The sequence below is a fragment of the Centroberyx gerrardi genome, chromosome 18, assembly GCF_048128805.1.
Source record: "Centroberyx gerrardi isolate f3 chromosome 18, fCenGer3.hap1.cur.20231027, whole genome shotgun sequence".
NCBI lineage: Eukaryota > Metazoa > Chordata > Actinopteri > Beryciformes > Berycidae > Centroberyx > Centroberyx gerrardi.
The window spans coordinates 21,710,612-21,730,419 of NC_136014.1; the positions used below are offsets into that span (position 1 = coordinate 21,710,612).

General features: G+C 37.6%; 2 protein-coding genes across 2 annotated transcripts in view; both read left to right on the top strand.

The window, feature by feature from the left end:
* Positions 1-3,657: 3,657 nt before the first annotated feature.
* LOC139911641 (uncharacterized) lies at positions 3,658-13,634 on the top strand. Its single transcript, XM_078289768.1, has 14 exons — positions 3,658-3,752; positions 5,629-5,732; positions 5,946-5,994; positions 6,316-6,468; positions 7,115-7,279; positions 7,892-8,044; positions 10,108-10,272; positions 10,451-10,606; positions 10,910-11,062; positions 11,173-11,343; positions 11,655-11,702; positions 12,716-12,868; positions 13,292-13,436; positions 13,583-13,634. The coding sequence occupies exons 2-14, from the start codon at positions 5,631-5,633 to the stop codon at positions 13,632-13,634; spliced, it is 1,665 nt and encodes a 554-aa protein (XP_078145894.1). The 5' UTR covers positions 3,658-3,752; positions 5,629-5,630.
* Positions 13,635-15,483: 1,849 nt separating this feature from the next.
* Positions 15,484-19,808, top strand: part of LOC139911642 (uncharacterized) — a 34,365-nt gene continuing 30,040 nt past the window's right edge. The window contains exons 1-9 of the mRNA XM_078289769.1: positions 15,484-15,505; positions 15,821-15,973; positions 16,090-16,254; positions 16,366-16,401; positions 17,462-17,533; positions 17,644-17,706; positions 18,112-18,183; positions 18,328-18,480; positions 19,592-19,756. Of these exons, the coding sequence (XP_078145895.1) occupies positions 15,484-15,505; positions 15,821-15,973; positions 16,090-16,254; positions 16,366-16,401; positions 17,462-17,533; positions 17,644-17,706; positions 18,112-18,183; positions 18,328-18,480; positions 19,592-19,756 (901 nt within the window). The remainder of the gene's footprint in view (positions 15,506-15,820; positions 15,974-16,089; positions 16,255-16,365; positions 16,402-17,461; positions 17,534-17,643; positions 17,707-18,111; positions 18,184-18,327; positions 18,481-19,591; positions 19,757-19,808) is intronic.

A 19,808-nucleotide genomic window follows, 5' to 3' on the forward strand; every position in this document is an offset into this window, starting at 1 on the left:
CAACACACATTTTTGTTATTTTTCAACACAACATACACTCACCGAGCACTTTATTAGGAACACCTTACTAATACTAGGTAGGTATCAGCTTTCAGCTCAGTGTCAACCGGCTACCAAAGTGACATCCGCCTCAAGGTTTGACATGTTGTGCATTCTGAGATGCTTTTCTGCTCAGCACAGTTGTAAAGAGGTTATCTGAGTTACTGAAGTCTTTCTGTCAGCTAGAACCAGTCTGGCCATTCCCCTCTGACCTCTCTCATCAACAAGGCGTTTCCGTCCGCAGAACCGCCGCTCACTGGATGTTTTTTGTTTTTCGCACCATTCTGTGTAAACTCTAGAGACTGTTGTGCATGAAAATCCCAGGAGATCAGAAGTTTCAGAAATACTCAAACCAGCCTGTCTGGCACCAACAACCATGCCACGGTCAAAGTCACTGAGATCACATTTTTTCCCCATTCTGATGCTTGATGTGAACATGAACTGAAGCTGCTGACCTGTATCTGCATGATCTTATGCATTGCACTGCCACCACATGATTGGCTGAATGGATAATTGCATGAATAAGCAGGTGTACAGGTGTTCCTAATAAAGTGCTCGGTGAGTGTACATTCGAACTGTGTATTTAATATAATCTTCAGTGGCCAAACCTATCTCAATTATCCTATACATTTGGCTGAGGTCTGTGGTGTATATTTCTTGATTTGCCACGCTGTCAGCTGGCACTGTGTGATTCACGCTGAGTCACTGTGTCTCTTTAGCACTTTGTATTGTATTACATTGTTCCTGACCTGGATGATCCTTTAAAATGAGATTTCAAGTGGGCGATTTGTGTTGTCACCTCCATCACATCACATCCTCAACGCCCCCGGCCCAGTATTGTGTTTGAGGTTGAGGTTGCTGCTTCATATGAAGATGGTAAATACAGGTCAACATAATCATTATTCTTGTGTGATTATTACACACACCACATACACACACACACCGCATACATACACACACATACACACACACACACGGGCTGAATCAGACAAGGAAACAGAAGAAATAATCAAACCAGTTGAGCCAGTGTCTGACACAGTGAGTGGCCCCTTACCGTATTTCAGGAAGTTTTTGTGCAGCATGTTTCCCATAGTTCACAGTCAGGGCGTGACAGCCTGTACACTCCGCTCGCTAGAATAACGAAATGAGTTTTCTGAATCCATAGAGGAGACAGTTACAAGCTTGTTGGACTGGAGAGCTCTATGGTAAGAAAGCTGAAAGATTTTGCATTTCTGTGAATGTGTTTGCATTTGTTTGTTGTGACTTTATCCAGGTAGATTTCCAGTGTTCAGAGGATGGTGTGTTTAAGAAACTAATACTGGTTTACTGACGGAGCCAGTTGTCCATAGTGTGACCTCTTTTCTGTTTAGATGCAAGTTGCTTGGTAAAGGCACTTCCGTTGTAAATGTTCAACAGACCGTGGCTTTGTAAACGATTACATATCAACAGATCTACTGGTAAGATCTTCATGGTGTCTGATGCATATGAAAACTAAACGAAACCAATGAAACCAAAATCTGTACAGAGTGCATGGAGAGTTATTTAGGTTGCCATGACAGCGATATGGACTGTGTCAATCAGATTGTTTAGAATTGTCTGGATTCCCAGGCTTATCGGCATCTTTGTTGATTTTTGCTGGACTGACAGTAGTGGGTTTTCTGCATATGAAATATTGCTGGTTTAATTCATCCATAAGTGAGACACTGCTTGGCTCCAACGCTCTTGTAGACTGACAGTGGCAATACTCTGTTGCAAATACATATTTTATCACCAAGCGTTTTACAAATTGCAGGGAATGCAGTATACTAAAAGGTGTTTTTCAATCCATAAACTTCATTTCAGAGCAATGCAATGTAAAGTGTAGCCTAGATCTTGTCACCCTTGAATGATGACAGATAAAGTATGTGATAATTATGTATGATAGGGAAGTGAAAAGAAAAACAATTATAGCCAAGTAGAGAGGTAGGATGTTTTTTTTTTTTTAAGTTTTAGATTAGTATCAGAACACATTTAGATTAGTATTAGATTAGTATTAGAATAAGTGCTTTTTATAGTTTTAATTTTTTTTTATTTAACCTTTATATAAGCAGGTTAATACCACTGAGATTAGGACTTTTCTGTCAAGGGAGACAAGAGAGCAGCATCATGACAAACATAAAAATTGCAAACCAACAATAAACAACAATGTATAAAGTCAAACTCCAGTCAAAGTCCCATAAAGAAAAAGCGAGGTAAGACAATGTATATAATCAAACTACACTCAAAATCCCAGAGTGCAAAGTAAACTATTTTCTAGAAGCGTACCATAAACAAGTAGTCCAATGTAAAACCAGGAGGATCATGTAAGTACAGTATGTACTGAAAAGATTATTTCTAGCTTACCACAGCAGGAAGTTGTTTTCCACACTAATCAGGATTTGAATGTGTGTGACAACAGTCCCTTTGTGAAAGTCAAGCATCTGTGAATCTGATAGAATAGTAGGCCTTCACACTATTGACATCTAATGACATCTGGTGCCACTTAATGCGCTCACTGACGTGGCAATACTGTCAATACACTTCACATCTTTGTGGCATGTTAAATGTAGTGGTGGAAAGAGTACTAGAATGTCCTACTCATGTAGAAGTACTGATATTTTACATACGTAGAATTAAAAGTACTGGTGTAAAAATCTACTTAAGTCAAAGTAAAAAGAAGCTCATTTAAACTGCACTCAGAGCAAAGGTTACTGAGTTTCTTTTCCATGTGATTCTAAAAGGACGAGAGGACAGAGTTCAACCTCGATACTTTAATTGGAAAATTTGGAAATTACAAAATAAAGTGTAAAAATACAGTAAAGTCAGATTACTCTTCTCTTTGCTGACTGTTCACTGCAAACACCACCTCAATTTGTCAATATATGTTGGTACAGTTTCTGATGCTTAAACCACAAAATCTGTACTCTGTAATGGATGTGATTTTAAAATGTAGCTAAGTAGCCTACAATACTTCAGTAAAAATGTACTTAAGAAAAAGAAAAATACTAAATGTGTACTTGTCCTAAATAAAGTACAAGTACACAAAAAAGCTACCCAATTACAGCATCTTGAGTAAATGTAATTAGTTACTCCGACCCTTGGTTAAATGACTGTGCTGTGGATTAACTGCACACTCAGTCTAAACTGGGACATGAAGTTGTGTTGTGTTTGTGCCATGGGAGACAGACACACAGGATCATTTGTGGAGGAGGTCGTGCATCAGTCTTAATGTGCTGTTACGGATCAAGTTTTACAGGAACTGTCACTCAGTTTGACAAAATAATGATCTCCTCTGCAGCTAAAGTTACCACTCCTTGTAAAGGTCAGCTAAGTCTAGTCTTAATTGCACTTGCACTGTTTGCGTTGATGCAAGTACAATGCAATTATGAGAACAGTTTGTTTCTGAAGTTGAAATCGTAATGTTTCTTTTGTGAATCACCAATGATGAGACTGACGATTTACAGTTTTTTACATGTAATCCTTTGCATGTTTTCTTTTTATAAGAGAAAAAAAACAATCTACAAGTCTATTAAATAACACCAACCCCACCCACATAAACACACATACACCCACACATTTCTCTCTCTCTTATTCCCATTAGATGTCCTTACTACTGTGTTAGACATGATTAACCAACACCATGCGGGGGCTTCTCTGACCAATGCAGTTACATTGAAGAGGATAAGCCATTAAAGGTATGTATTCGCAAGCAGTGAATGGTTTATTGGTTTGTTGGTAGAAGCTGCCAATAAAACAGGTCTAGTGGCCAACAGGAAAATAGGTCTGTTGTTTATGTGATGCTTGGCTTCTCAAGATGCGAGTCAGGAATTTAAATAGGTCATGCATCTGAGTTTGCGTCCATTGGGTCCCCACATTATCAGAAAGAAGCTTACAGTAGTAGAGAAAAGATTCACCATTAGGGTCCCTAGCAGGAAAATCCATGGGTTAAATATGGACCGAGCCTGAAGCCACACTGGGAGTTTCCAAATGCTAGGTTGACATCCTTGGAATGAGGAAAGTATTGAGTGATGAGGAGCTTGTCAAGCTTTAATATTTAACAAGACATTCTTTGGCACAACTTCTTGTTGTTATATCACAGGTTGCGAGAACATGAATAGTAATATGAAAAATAAAACGACAATATAACAGTAATGATATACTTCTGCTACTACTTCTCCATACAGTCCATGCAGTTGATTCTAAATGATGTAATTTATTCTTTTAATAAATTCATGATTATAGATTTACAAGCTCTGCCAGGGCTAGCCCCGTTGGGACTGGCACTACACTGCGTGGGTGCCAGTCCCAAGTCGTTCCATTAAAAATCGTTACGAAAACATTCTGTACTGCGCTTTGACTTCATTTAGGCAATGTTTCCACACCGGAGTTTGCCAATCTGACAAGCTTTCTGACATCCTTGAACGCTTTTCTGTTACACTAGTAAAACATATTGTTTGAAAGTATTTGCTATAAAGTATAAAATCTCACCTTTTTGTGGCTTCTCCTAGTTGTTTTCATATGGATGTCTTAAAAATGGCTGCAGCTCTTCTTCTACGCCTCCTCTAACTTTTACAGCTCACAGGGAAGAGGCATAGAAGAAGAGTGCCATTCACATTCACTTTTTAAAGCAGTGTTACATATAGAACTTTAAAAAGAACGTAACATCAATAAAGTCAATATGGTAGCAATAAAAACACAAGAAATGAATTAAAATCAGGGTTATGTATGAATAGGCAGGCAAATTAAACAGGAATAAAATAGGCCTAATTATGAAAAATCCTGTGTGTCAAAATGTGTTTTAAGAAGTGTTGTAAGGGACTGATTTTGAACCGCCTCAGCTCCTCTGGCATCTGCAAGGCTGGTGGCCTGGATGGAAAAGTGCAGTCTGAGGATCTCAGACTGCACTTCGGCCCCTAAGGGGTTAAAAGATCTGAGATATACAGCAGCTTGGCAGAAAGATCTAGCTGAGCCTTAAAAGTAATCAGATCAATCTTGAAATCAAAACGACAACTTATAGCCAACCAGTGTCATCATTAGTAATCACACTTATATTCTATCTTCAATTCAATTACATATACAATTTTGTTTTTGGCATTTAGATGTTCTTATCAATACATGAACATAATGCAGCAAGCTTGCAGTTAAGGGGCGCGGGGGTGGGGAGGGCGTGGCGGTTACAAAATGGCTACTGTGTAGCCACACAGCCACATCTGTTGTTAATGTCAATAAGCATGTTAACAATAATAATGACAGAAAAAAACTTTATTTGTATAGCAGCTTTTCAAAAACAGATTTACATAGAGATTTACAGAGCATAAAAAGACATCACATGAACAGATGGCATTAAATGTGTCAATGATAAAAAAAAAAAAAGAACAAAGAAATTAAGAATCTAAAAGTTAATACAGAAAACAATTGATAAGGGTGCCATTCATGCTGTAGCTGCATTTTAATAACCTGTCCAGTCTGAACACTGAATAATAACTGCAACAAGTAAAACAACAGACATCAACATTGTTAGAAGATTAATTTCTTGTGTTTTTTTTTTTCCTTCTCTACTTCTCTTGATAGGAATGGCAATATCAAAGAATGGCTTGACCGTCTTTGCCCTTCTAGTGACACTCTATATTTTGGAAACACAGGAATTCATTGAGATTTCAAGTCTGGTTTCACCGGTAGGCCCACTGTGTTTACGATACTAGATGGTGTCCAATAGCAAATATGGGAAGGTCAAGCTAAACCAAGGCCATACTCTTGTTCATGAACTCTGTTAAATAAAACAAAGCTTATCCAGAAAACAATTATTTTCAAACAACAAAAATATCACTTATAGATAATCTTTGAACTTGATGAAGCTTTTCAAGCTGATTTCTCCTCTCTTGTCTCAGGTGCACTACGCTGAAGACTTGCTACCTCACATCAGAGAGAAAAGGAATGGTTAGTCTGATAAATGAATATTCAAGAGAGATTTTTCAAGAAACCGCTATTAGGCTGGACGCACAACAGAAGATTTGGCCTTTTCTTTGACTGAAAAATTAGGTGGTTCAACACAAATTCAGGAAACTGAAAAATCATAACATGTTTTTTGGCAAAAATGGCAAATACAGTGCTTCATTAGAATCTGTTGTGCATCTAATTAACTTGTGGCAAGTATATTTTTTCAAACAATCTCTGTAGGATATGTTAATGGTCTGTAAATAATACATTTATGGTTGCCAGAGATTCATATTGTGTCCTTTCTCATTTCAATCCTTGCAGTGCCTACAGATCGATGGAATTACATTATTGAAGTTGAAGTTAATGCCTCAAATACAGAAACAGTAGAGCAAATTAGGACCTTTGTGAACACTACTAGTCTTCCCATACAGCTTGATAACGCCACACAGATCTCTGACATTGGTATCGCCACTGGTGAGTACAACATACTTCAGCACAGAACAACTTGACCCACTGTAAATAGACAAAGAACCTTTTACCAAATTCTTTGCTACATATATTATGAATATCAATTAGGGACGGGACGATATATCAAAATTCAATATATCGCAATACAAAAATGTGACAATACGTATCGTGGGGCAGAAAAATGAATCGTGATATTAGCTACATTTTATTCTGCTGTAGTAATCACAAATGAGACGGCTTGACCATCACAATTTCACAAGTTCTCCATTGAAATTATATTATTTGCACTTTGTAATGGCATTTTTAAATTGTTGTTTACATTCTAGAAAGCCAATGCCATCGCTAGAAAGATTTGTCTCTCAGAAATAAACATAATTCTGCACAGTCAGACTTTGTTGTCACTGAACTTTTATTTATTACATCTTATCGTGGTTTTATCGAATCATGAACCCCATATCGTGTATCAAATCGTATCGTGAGATATGCATATCATACCATCCCTAATATCAATTACGTATATTATTAATAGACCAATTATGACAATAGAAGAATCACAGATCCACACTCATATATTAGCTTAACTCCAACTATATATACTTGTATTATTAATACTGGCAATATTACATTTAAGACAAAACTTCTCTTCTCACAGTGTGCTCGGCGAATGGCACTGGGTTCCAGTGTAGATGTGAGGAGCAGTTTGCTTGGCCATACAGCAGCTGTGTCACATATGGAGCCTGTGATCACATAACCAGTGGCATCTGCAAATGTATCAATGCCATTCCAGCTGAGGGCCAGTACTGCCAGCCAATATCAGGTAATCATTTCATACTCTTACATGACTTCCAATCTTGACTTCTCATTGAATTCAGAGGCATGCATTTTTTTTGTTTGTTTTAAATCAATACATACATTTCTAGGTTAGATCCCAGACTAAAAATGTTAAAGGACCCCATGCTCTACTGTGATAAAACTCTCAGCATTAAATCCCAGATAGTTGTTTTGTTAGGCCCCGCCCCTTTCACATGAGCATTTGTGATCAAAAAACAGACAATATCCCATGTGTTTCAATGAGACCTATGCGTTGACGGATGAAAGGGATTGACGGAGTGCAGAAAATATTGCAACGCAGGTAAACGTCATCCGCTAAAAGACTTCATCCACAAAATGAAATGTGTACGCTGCTGCAGAAAGTTACGAGACACGGCAACAACAACGCAACCTAGGTGTTTCAACGCATAATTGTCGTGAATTTGAAAATGTCCCATGTGAGCACCATCTTATGACCAGCAGAAGAAGACTGTGGTTGTCCCAAACCCAGATTAAAAAAGTGTAGCCTACCTCCAGCACCTGACTAAAGTTTGAGCAAAGTTTAAGTCTTTCTACAAACCAAAAAGATTGACAAGCACGTTGTGTTTTTCCCCCACAGCACTGCTAGCTCCGGTTGAGTATGAAGTGGAACTGGAGCTGAATGTGATCGATTTTGAGACAGTGGGCGTCCTCAAGAGCCTACTGGGCAACAACAGCTTTTCTCTGGCTCTGGGCCCCAAAGTGAATGTCACAGACATCGAAGTCACCACAGGTAAGAGTGCAGTTTCTACTGAATGGGTTTAAGTAATAATCTGCAAGGAAATGTCCCATACTCTCTATCAGCACAGTTTGTGAAAGCTTTTACATTTGCTGCTGTAAACAACTGCTGTCTGGTAGGTCTTTCCCTGGAAAAAAAATCCTCTGGCACACAGGAAGTGAGGTGTTTTATACTTCCAGCAACAGCAGCAGCAGTTTGTTTGGAATAAATAGAAGAAGAACTAGGTAGTAGGCATTAGTAGTGACAGTCACCATGGCTCAACAGACAAAGAAAAGAAACTCAAACTTCACCAACAGAAAACACAAGGAAAAACACATCACAGTACTGGCCAGACTGACTGACAAGTGATCTCTGAGGAAGTACAGCGCACAACAGCAATGAATACAAAAAGAGCTTGAGGATTACCACTTAAGAGAATATCACTAGGGATTTGCATATCACTCCAGTATTTTATCATTACATTTTTGTAAATTACTAATACATTTTTTTCAACAGCTTTCACAAGCTCTAGGGTCATGATATTCAGCACATAAAGGACCAAGCAAACTATCGTTTGAAAAAAAAAAAAAAAAGTGAAAACTGGTCTAGCAGTTGTTAAGTGCTTAGCTGAGACCAAAACTAAGTCATGTACGTTGTTGTTTTTTTGACAGTAATGGATACAGACAACATGGCTAATCTTTCAGCAACACCACTTGACAAAGGGTTTGGAGTACAAAGATGCTCCAAGTTATTTGTTTAGTCTAGATATCATCATGACTACTGAGTGACGGACAAGACAAGTTTGGGCACAGAAAACAACAAAACCTAATGAAAATGTCATTTATTAGCCTATAGTGCAATTTAAATGTAAAGATTATTGCCAATAAGTTTAATAAGTTTAAATGTTTGTGAGTGTCAGATAATGTGTGCTTGAGTAGTTGCGTGGGTAAAGTTTCTAACTTTTAATAACTGATTTTGCATAATAGAGAGGCTTGGCAGTTGCTCACAAATCGCCTAGCAACCACAGCTGCCTGTCCATATAACGGCTAAATGTACAAAAACCGGGCGAGAAAAAGATGGACACCTGAAAAGGTTGTTTTGGTATGTGATATAACTCGTACTCAACAGAGTAACGGTATAGGTAAAATTGAATACTTGTTTCCAAATTCAGGTATGGTTAATACAGGAAGTTGTCTCGCATTTAGCCAAAACGCTAGTTGTAGCTTGAGAAGTGTCAGTTTAACGGCTTTGACAGCTAACGTTAGCTAACTAGCGTTAGCCAGCAAGCTAGTTTAGCAAAACAACCAGTGTTAATCATAACATGCAACTAGCCACTACTAACTAACTCTAGCTTCTACTAAATGTGCAAATTAACGCTAGATGTGTCTACAGCAAGACAGTAATGGTTAGCTAACTAACCAGATAGCTACTATGGTCACCTAGCTAGCCTAGCTAAAAAGCTGACAGTCCGTCATTATCTCAACACAAAATCAATTAACGTAGAGGTATAGTATCAGTTTGTTTGAATAGGTTACATGGCCAATTTTATGTATTACTTTATTCAGTGCTAAATGCTTAATGTTTTATTTGAAGTTTGTATATATTTCTTGTAACTCCTTAAGGCTTTCATGATTAAGATGAAATGTGTCATTTTTATGTATTTTTTGTATTTTTTTAGTTTGTGGTAGTCCATTAGGCATGATTTCATAATTCGAGCAAGCAAATTAACATGTGCCACTTAGTTCATTTTACTAGATTCCAATGATTTATTTAGTTTCATTAGCTCGATATTTTGTTGAATAAAATATATTTAGTTGATTCAGACATTGCAGACGTGCAGTTCAGCAAGGACCTATAAAATCCTACGGTCGATACTTGCCCTTCTGGCAAGCAAAAATCAAAAAGTCATAAGGGGTGGCTAGACACCAGCAATATGTTCCTCATTTGACCTCCAGCAATTCAATTCCTAACCCTAAAATGTTATTGATAGTTCTAGGCCTGTGTAAAAAATATCAACATAGGCTAACATATTTACTTTTTTTTTTTTTTTTTTGCTATAATGCGTTTTTCTTGTTCAGTGTGCTACCCAAATGGTACCAGATTCCAGTGCAAATGTGAGGAGCAGTTTGCTTGGTCGTCTGACAACTGTATCAAATACGGAGCCTGTGATGAGATCATTAATGGGACATGTGGGTGTATCAACGGCATTCCATCAGATGGGCAGTACTGCCAGCCAAAGTCAGGTGATGGAGGCTTTTATAATGCTTACTATATGCTTATACAAGGCTTAGTATTAATGGTGTTTACATAATTTAACTTTTTAACATCATCTTGTTTTCAGTCTGTGTGAGGCACTACATCTCCAATGTGGAGAATGTTTTGTAATGAATGTCTTTTCTTACTCTATATTATCCACCATAGAACTTTTCTCACCGTATGAATACATAACTAAGGTTGAAATCAGTGCCAGTGATTTTACAGTGATAGAGCGACTGAGGGACATTGTAGACAACACCAGTTTTCCCATAAGACTCAGTGACACAGTAAACATCACAGAAATTGATATAGTCTTTACAGGTAAAAGTATGATACTTTTGTGTGTAATCTGTGTCAAATTATTGGAAAAACAAACAATAAGAAACATCTGAAATTAATGGATGTAATAAAATTGCAACTTGTATCACAGAGCAACTGAGGGGCATTGTGGACAATACTAGACTTCCATGAAACTTAATAACATGTTCACTGAAATTGACTCCATAATCCAAGGAAATTAATTTGTACTATAGGACCCCATTTCTGCTAAATTATTCATAGATATTGTATGAGGTAACCAAAAAGGAAAGATTTTTGTAATAATATCCCCTTCTTTTCCTACAGTCCCTCCAGTTCTTTATGAATACCTGATTTACATTGAGGTGAACACTACAGACTCCACAATTACACATCAGCTGAGAAACACCCTGAGAAATACAATTTTCCCAGTCCAAATCAACACACAAGTAAACATCTCTGATGTTGACATTACTACGGGTGAGAACAAATGTTTTGCAGCCCTCCAAAGTTACAATTTGTTGTAATTATTTCTTCAAGTATGCATGCTTTTACATTGTAACAGTTAAAATGTGGTGTTTTCTTAATAGTTTGCAGCCAAAATGGCACTGGGGTCCAGTGCCGATGTGAGGAGGACCATCTTTGGCCTTGTGACAAGTGTACCACCTATGGGAAATGTGATGGCGATACAAATGACACATGTGGGTGCATCAAAGCCATTCCCACAGATGGACGGTACTGTCAGTCAGTACACCATCAAAGTAAGTTCCAAGTTCAACTCAGAAAGCTCTACTGATATTATTGCTGCTATTTTGTGTACCTTCTTAATGCTAGTCTTTCATGCTTTTATTCATACATTTCTATTTAACACGTTCTAGTCTTGAAACTGTCGATTCTGCATGTTGACCGTCCATTTCTATTTCACTTTGCTATATCCTATTACTATGGCCCAATTTCCCCCCAGAGGTCACTGAAGTTTCTTCTCATCTTAAGAATTCTTATTCTGAAAAAAGTGACTATAAATTTTAAATTGACAGATTTTTTCAAAATAATTTTACCTTTCTTCCAACAGACTTTACAGCTTGTCCCCTTACAACACCTTCTGCACCACCATCCACAAGTAAGACTGAGAAGAAAGAATTTAATCAGTAAAGAACCTACATGAACGAGAATCTTGTTTTGCTGTGATGCTTTTGATTTGTCTCTCTCCAGCTCCGCCACTTCATGAATACCTGGTTTCTATTGAGCTGAACGCCACAGATGTTACAGTAATAGATCAACTGAGGACCGTTCTGAGAAACACCAGTTTCCCCATCAGCATCAACAATACCATACAAATCTCTGATGTCAACATTTCTACTGGTAGGAATGATGTGTTGTAGGGATGTATACACATGCTTGGACATTTATTCAATTCTTTGTATCATGAACAATGTTTTATTTCTTTATATTTTGAATATGTTCATACAAAACATCGTGTATTATATGTGTTATATTACAATCAATACTTTTTTGTCCACAGTTTGCTATCAAAGCAGCTCAGAGTTTTCCACAGTTAGGCACTGTGTAAATTGGATCTGAAATATTTGTCACTGCATGTACATTAAATACTTCATTTAATACCTCAAATAATACTTGGCATATTTCTTCATAAAAGAGAGCCATAATATGTGTATTTTTCCCAGTTTGCTCTCCAAGCAGTGCTGGTTTCCAGTGCAGATGTGAGGACCAGTATCATTGGTCATGTAACCAGTGTTTCCTGTATGGATCTTGTGACAACATCACTGATGACACGTGTGGATGCATCAATGCCATTCCTCCTGATGGACAGTATTGCCAGTCTGTTGATCAACACAGTAAGCAGTTTTGAACTAATTATGTGGCCTATAAGCAGACAGTGGTTGTCATCTTAGAAGAGTCAGTGGCTACATTTGTTCTTATTTACCATCCACTGCTCTCTCTCTTCCTCCCAACAGACTTTACAGCTTGTCCTCTTACAACACCCTCTCCACCACCAACAAGTAAGACTGAGAGGACAGTATTTAATCAGTGAAGAGCATTAAATGATGACCCCGGTACAGATGATACAAGTAGAGTGTATGTTATGTTTCTTTTGATTTGTTCTCTCTCCAGCTCCTCCAGTTCTTCATGAATACCTGGTTTCTATTGAGCTGAACACCACAGATGTTACAGTAATAAATCTACTGAGGGCCGTTCTGAGAAACACCAGTTTCCCCATCAGCATCAACAATACCATACAAATCTCTGACGTCAACATTTCTACAGGTGAGAGTAATACTATAGTTTTTATTCTTTTAGCTTTTTCAACAATTTTAAATTAGACTGTAACCAATAAAAGTATAATGCATTTTGAAATAATCACAGATTTACATTTCGGCATTCAAGTCTTATTTCCAAAGTGGTCCTTGACTGTAACAACAGTAGTAGTTCAAATCCTCTGTGGGAAATATTTTTAAGCAAACTGAATTACTTAATGATTCCCTAAATCATCATCAATGGATCTCAATTATCACAATTTGCCTGTTTTCAAACTTTGAAAGATGCTGAAGTACAGGGGGTCAAAGTTTTTTAAAATTTGGGCACTGTGTAATTTGGATATGAAAGGTTTTCTATTGCAGATACATCAGATGGTTTCTTAACACATTGGCTGACATATTCGAGAGTCATAATATCTATATTTGTCTCCAGTTTGCACTCCAAGCAGTGCTGGTTTCCAGTGCAGATGTGAGGACCAGTATCGTTGGTCATGTGACCAGTGTTTCCTGTATGGATCCTGTGACAACATCACTGATGACACGTGTGGCTGCATCAATGCCATTCCTCCTGATGGACAGTATTGCCAGTCTGTTAATCAACACAGTAAGCAGTTTTGAACTAATTATGTGGCCTATAAGAAGACAGTGGTCGTCATCTTTGAAGAGTCAGTGGCTACATTTGTTCTTATTTACCATCCACTGCTCTTTCTCTTCCTCCCAACAGACTTTACAGCTTGTTCTCTTACAACACCCTCTCCACCACCACCACCAAGTAAGACTGAGAGGACAGAATTTAATCAGTGAAGAGCATTAAATGATAACCACAGGACAGATTTGAAGTGATACAGCTAGAGTTTATTTTTTCCCATCTTCCCTTTGATTTCTCTCTCTCCAGCTTCTCCAGTTGTTTATGAATACCTGATTTCTATTGAGCTGAACACCACAGATGTTACAGTAATAGATCAACTGAGGACCGTTCTGAGAAACACCAGTTTCCCCATCAGCAACAACAATGCCATACAAATCTCTGACGTCAACATTTCTACAAGTAGGAATTATAGCTTTGTCCATTTTTGGTTTAACTGTCAATAATTTTTCAGATGAAATGTACAATGCATCATAAAATCCTCAGGTGTGATATATTTGAAGTTACAGTTGTATTCATTTTTGGTCCTTGTTTGTAAAAACATTTATAATTCATATCATCTGCTTTCAATTTATTTATGTAAGTTCTGTTCATATTATTAAACTCATGTTTAATGCATCTTGATTATCAATGAATCCATTTGTTTTCAACTTCAAAAAATTGCAAAACACATGCTTTACGTTTTTCAAGGCTGGGCACCATGTATAATTTTCAGCTGAAATGTTTTTCATTGTATATAAACAAAATGCTTGCCTTCAAAAGTTGTTCTTATATTTCCTTATGAATGAGGCTCATATTGTCTGTATTTGTCCCCAGTTTGCACTCCAAGCAGTGCTGGTTTCCAGTGCAGATGTGAGGACCAGTATCGTTGGTCATGTGACCAGTGTTTCCTGTATGGATCCTGTGACAACATCACTGATGACACGTGTGGGTGCATCACTGCCATTCCTCCTGATGGACAGTATTGCCAGTCTGTTGATCAACACAGTAAGCAGTTTTGAATTAATTATGTGGCCTATAAGAAGACAGTTGTAGTCATCTTTGAAGAGTCAGTGTCTACATTTGTTCTTATTTACCATCCACTGCTCTCTCTCTTCCTCCCAACAGACTTTACAGCTTGTCCTCTAACAACACCCTCTCCACCACCACCAACAAGTAAGACTGAGAGGACAGTATTTAATCAGTGAAGAGCATTAAGTGATGACCACGGTACAGATTTGAAGTGATACAGTGGTATTTTATTTTTTCCCATCTTCCCTTTGATTTCTCTCTCTCCAGCTCCTCCAGTTCTTCATGAATACCTGGTTTCTATTGAGCTGAACACCACAGATATTACAGTAATAGATCGACTGAGGACCGTTCTGAGAAACACCAGTTTCCCCATCAGCATCAACAATACCATACAAATCTCTGACGTCAACATTTCTACGGGTGAGAATAATAACTTATTTTGCTTCTTTTCACAGTTTTGGCAATTTTAAATTCTACTGTACCCAACCAAAGTATAATGGTTTTTAAAATAATCACAAATTACACGTTTACATTTCAGCATTCAAGTCGTATTTCCAAAGCTGTTGTTAATTGTAAAAACAGCAATGAATCAAACTGAATTACTTCATAAATTGCTAAATCATCATCAGTGGGTCTTAGTTGTCAAAAATCCCCTGCTTTTCAAACTTGGAAAGATGCTGAATTACATGTTCAAAGTTTTTCAAAGTTGGGCACTGTATAATTATATTTTAGAATTTGGATGTGAACTATTTTTCAATGCATATATTATATGTCAACTGCTCTCTCAAAACAAATTGGGCATATTTCTTCATAGAAGACACTCATAATATGTGTATTTGTCCCAGTTTGCTATCCAAGCAGTGCTGGTTTCCAGTGCAGATGTGAGGACCAGTATCGTTGGTCATGTGACCAGTGTTTCCTGTATGGATCCTGTGACAACATCACTGATGACACATGTGGATGCATCAATGCCTTTCCACCTGATGGACAGTATTGCCAGTCTGTTGATCAACACAGTAAGCAGTTTTGAACTCATTATGTGGCCTGTAAGCAGACAGTGGTCGTCATCTTAGAAGAGTCAGTGTCTACATTTGTTCTTATTTACCATCCACTGCTCTCTCTCTTCCTCCCAACAGACTTTACAGTTTGTCCTCTAACAACACCCTCTCCACCACCACCAACAAGTAAGACTGAGAGGACAGAATTTAATCAATGAAGAGAATTAAATGATAACCACAGGACAGATTTGAAGTGATACAGCTAGAGTTACATTTTCTCTCCTTTACCTTTGATTTGTCTCTCCAGCTCCTCCAGTTGTTTATGAATACCTGATTTCTATTGAGCTGAACACCACAGATGTTGCAGTAATAGATCAACTGAGGGCCGTTCTGAGAAACAGCAGTTTCCCCATCAGCATCAACAATACCATACAAATCTCTGATGTCAACATTTCTACAGGTAAGAACAGTAACATATACACAAAATTAATTATTGTACATTATGAACTTTTTTTCAACATATTTCAACTATTTGGCAATTTTTGTGTTTGTGTTTCCATTCCTCCTATCCTCTAGTTTGTAACCAAAATGGCACAACATCCCAGTGCAGATGTGAGGAGCAGTATAGTTGGCCTTGTGATTTCTGTGCCACTTTTGGCAAATGTGATGACACCATTGATAGTACATGTGGATGCATCAATGCCATTCCTCCAGATCGACAATTTTGCCAGCCATTCTCTAGTAAGAGCTGAAACCTTAATTTGAATTACTTTATTGCCCCAGCTGCATTTGAGATTGAGGTTCAAATATGTTTTCGGATATTAATCTAATCTCTCTCTTGTTTTAAAACAGGTCTTTTGATTTGCCCATCAACAACTCCCCAAACTGGTACGAAATGTCATTATGTTTTCAGGGGTTGTATATAGCTGTATAGTATTATTATACAGTGGACTCACCAGTGTGAGCTCAAAACCAGTCTGCTAAACTATACCAGTTTATTATGGTTCTTACAAGTGTCTCAACTCCGCCAAGTGCGAGCACAACTCGATCAAAATAACGCTGATGATGGCTTATTGCTGAAACGCGTCCGTCGTTTGTGCTCTATAGCTGCCCATTCAATTATATGACAAAAGGACATTATGAGTGCTGGCTTTTCTTTCTTCATTCTCTTACAAGTGTCTCCCCTGTCAAACCAACAATAAACCTAAAACAATAACCTGAAAACACCATTATTTTCAAAAATTGCAGAGGGCTACCATACACAAAGTATTTGTTATGGACTACACTAGGGATGCACCGATACCGATACTGGTATCGGTATCGGTGCTGATACCAGGCTAAAATGGAATATCGGTATTGGAGATTTTACCCAAGACTAAATGTGATACCGAAAGCCATGAGTAACATGTAAGAAATAAAAGCAAACTGTCTTGATTTTATGCATTTGTGGCACATAGAAGCCTGTATTTCTCAAACAGTGGGAAAAACAAGGATTTTATCTCAATAATTTTGTCCATTGACCCCAAACTACGGAAGTAAGCCTGTACTGTTCAGTAAAAGTAATGGATCGGATCGGTACTCAGTATCGGTCGATACTTAAACTTTCATACTCGTAATCGGTATCGGCATTGAAAAAGTGGCATCGGTGCATCCCTAGACTACACTGAATTCCTGAATACTACACAATAGGGTTTTTTCAACAGTAACTCCACAACTGTGCCCCCTGTTGAAACGCTGTTGCCCCACTACTGGCTTTTTCCTTATTTGATCAATTGGACTTGAGAAATGTTTTTCCTCTCAAGCTGATTCATTGAGGTTCTGATATGTGGCCTGACAGTATAAGACAGTAATACGAGTTGTGCAATTTTTCTTGGTGTCATGTTCCAGTACACACCAACTAGTGTTTTTGATACTGACTTTATAATCACCTCTTCTTTTTAAATCACAGACACCACGACTATTGCAATAACAGTGCAGAACACCACAGCAGTCCTAACAACACCCCCTACTGTAGTAACCAGTAAGTATCAACAATATCTGAATCTGTGCTTCATGTTGATTTGAATTGGAATGTATATTATTATATTTCAAGTAAATTACAGTATTTTTTTGTAAATCTTTCATTTGCAGACTCAACAGCTGCTCCTGTAACACAAGAAAATATTACAACTATCCCAACAACTATAGTAACCAGTAAGTGTCCAGTGAAACTGTCTGAAGGAGATGGAGTTGATGGAGTTTGAATTGCAGTGTAACAAATAAAATATCAGCCGTGCTCCTCTGTTATTGTACTCATCACTCTGGAAGGATTTTAGCCAATGCCAAATTACAGAAGGAGGTGTGTAGTATGATCAGAAGTTCCCTGATGCAAACTGCACTGCGTGCTGAGCCTGTTAATTGCCTCCTATACCAACAGCACTCAAAAATTAAGCACAGCATCCAAAAACGGCATATGAAAGGCATAGGTTGATTGCATTATAAATATACAGTACTGGCACTGTAAAAAAAAATGTGTAAAAATGTACAGTACAAAATCTTGACTTGCATTATTTGACTTTTCATTGAATCAAATTACAAATAATTGTAATATCTTTCTAGACTCAACACCTATCGCAACAACAGATCAGAACACTACAACTGTCCAAACACCAACAACAACTACAGTAACCAGTAGGTGTCAAGAAACATGAAATGTTATTTATTCATTAATAACATGGCCTGTAAGAATATTGAGTTTTAAATGGTTGGAGGGCACCAATTAAATTTGTTTCTTACCATGGTACCATCTTCCCTTTGATTTGTCTCTCTCTCCAGCTCCTCCAGTTGTTTATGAATACCTGATTTCTATTGAGCTGAACACCACAGATGTTACAGTAATAGATCATCTGAGGACCATTCTGAGAAACACCAGTTTCCCCATCAGCATCAACAATACCATACAAATCTCTGATGTCAACATTTCTACAAGTAGGAATTATAGCTTTGTCCATTTTTGGTTTAACTGTCAATAATTTTTCAGATGAAATGTACAATGCATCATAAAATCCTCAGGTGTGATATATTTGAAGTTACAGTCGTATTTCATTTTTGGTCCTTGTTTGTAAAAACATTTATAACTCATATCATCTGCTTTCAATTTGTTTATGTTAGTTCTGTTCATATTATTAAACTCATGTTTAATGCATCTTGATTATCAATGAATCCATTTGTTTTCAACTTCAAAAAATTGCAAAACATGCTTTACGTTTTTCAAGGCTGGGCACCATGTATAATTTTCAGCTGAAATGTTTTTCATTGTCTATAAACAAAATGCTTGCCTTCAAAAGTTGTTCTTATATTTCCTTATAAATGAGGCTCATATTGTCTGAATTTGTCCCCAGTTTGCACTCCAAGCAGTGCTGGTTTCCAGTGCAGATGTGAGGACCAGTATCGTTGGTCATGTGACCAGTGTTTCCTGTATGGATCCTGTGACAACATCACTGATGACACGTGTGGATGCATCAATGCCTTTCCTCCTGATGGACAGTATTGCCAGTCTGTTGATCAACACAGTAAGCAGTTTTGAACTAATTATTTAGCCTATAAGAAGACAGTGATAGTCATCTTAGAAGAGTCAGTGTCTACATTTGTTCTTATTTACCATCCACTGCTCTCTCTCTTCCTCCCAACAGACTTTACAGCTTGTCCTCTTACAACACCCTCTCCACCACCACCACCAAGTAAGACTGAGAGGACAGTATTTAATCAATGAATAGAAGTAAATGATAACCATGGTACAGATTTGAAGTGATATAGCTAGAGTTTATTTTTTCCCATCTTCCCTTTGATGTCTCTCTCTCCAGCTCCTCCAGTTGTTTATGAATACCTGATTTCTATTGAGCTGAACACCACAGATGTTACAGTAATAGATCGACTGAGGACCATTCTGAGAAACACCAGTTTCCCCATCAGCATCAACAATGCCATACAAATCTCTGATGTCAACATTTCTACTGGTAAGAACAGTAACATATACAAAAAATTCATTATCATACATTATGAACTTTTTTCAAATGTTTTCATTCCTCCTATCCTCTAGTTTGTAACCAAAATGGCACAACATCCCAGTGCAGATGTGAGGAGCAGTATAGTTGGCCTTGTGATTTGTGCACCACTTTTGGCAAATGTGATGACACCATTGATAGTACATGTGGATGCATCAATGCCATTCCTCCAGATCGACAATTTTGCCAGCCATTTTCTAGTAAGAGCTGAAACCTTCATTTGAATTACTTTATTGCCCCAGCTGCATTTGA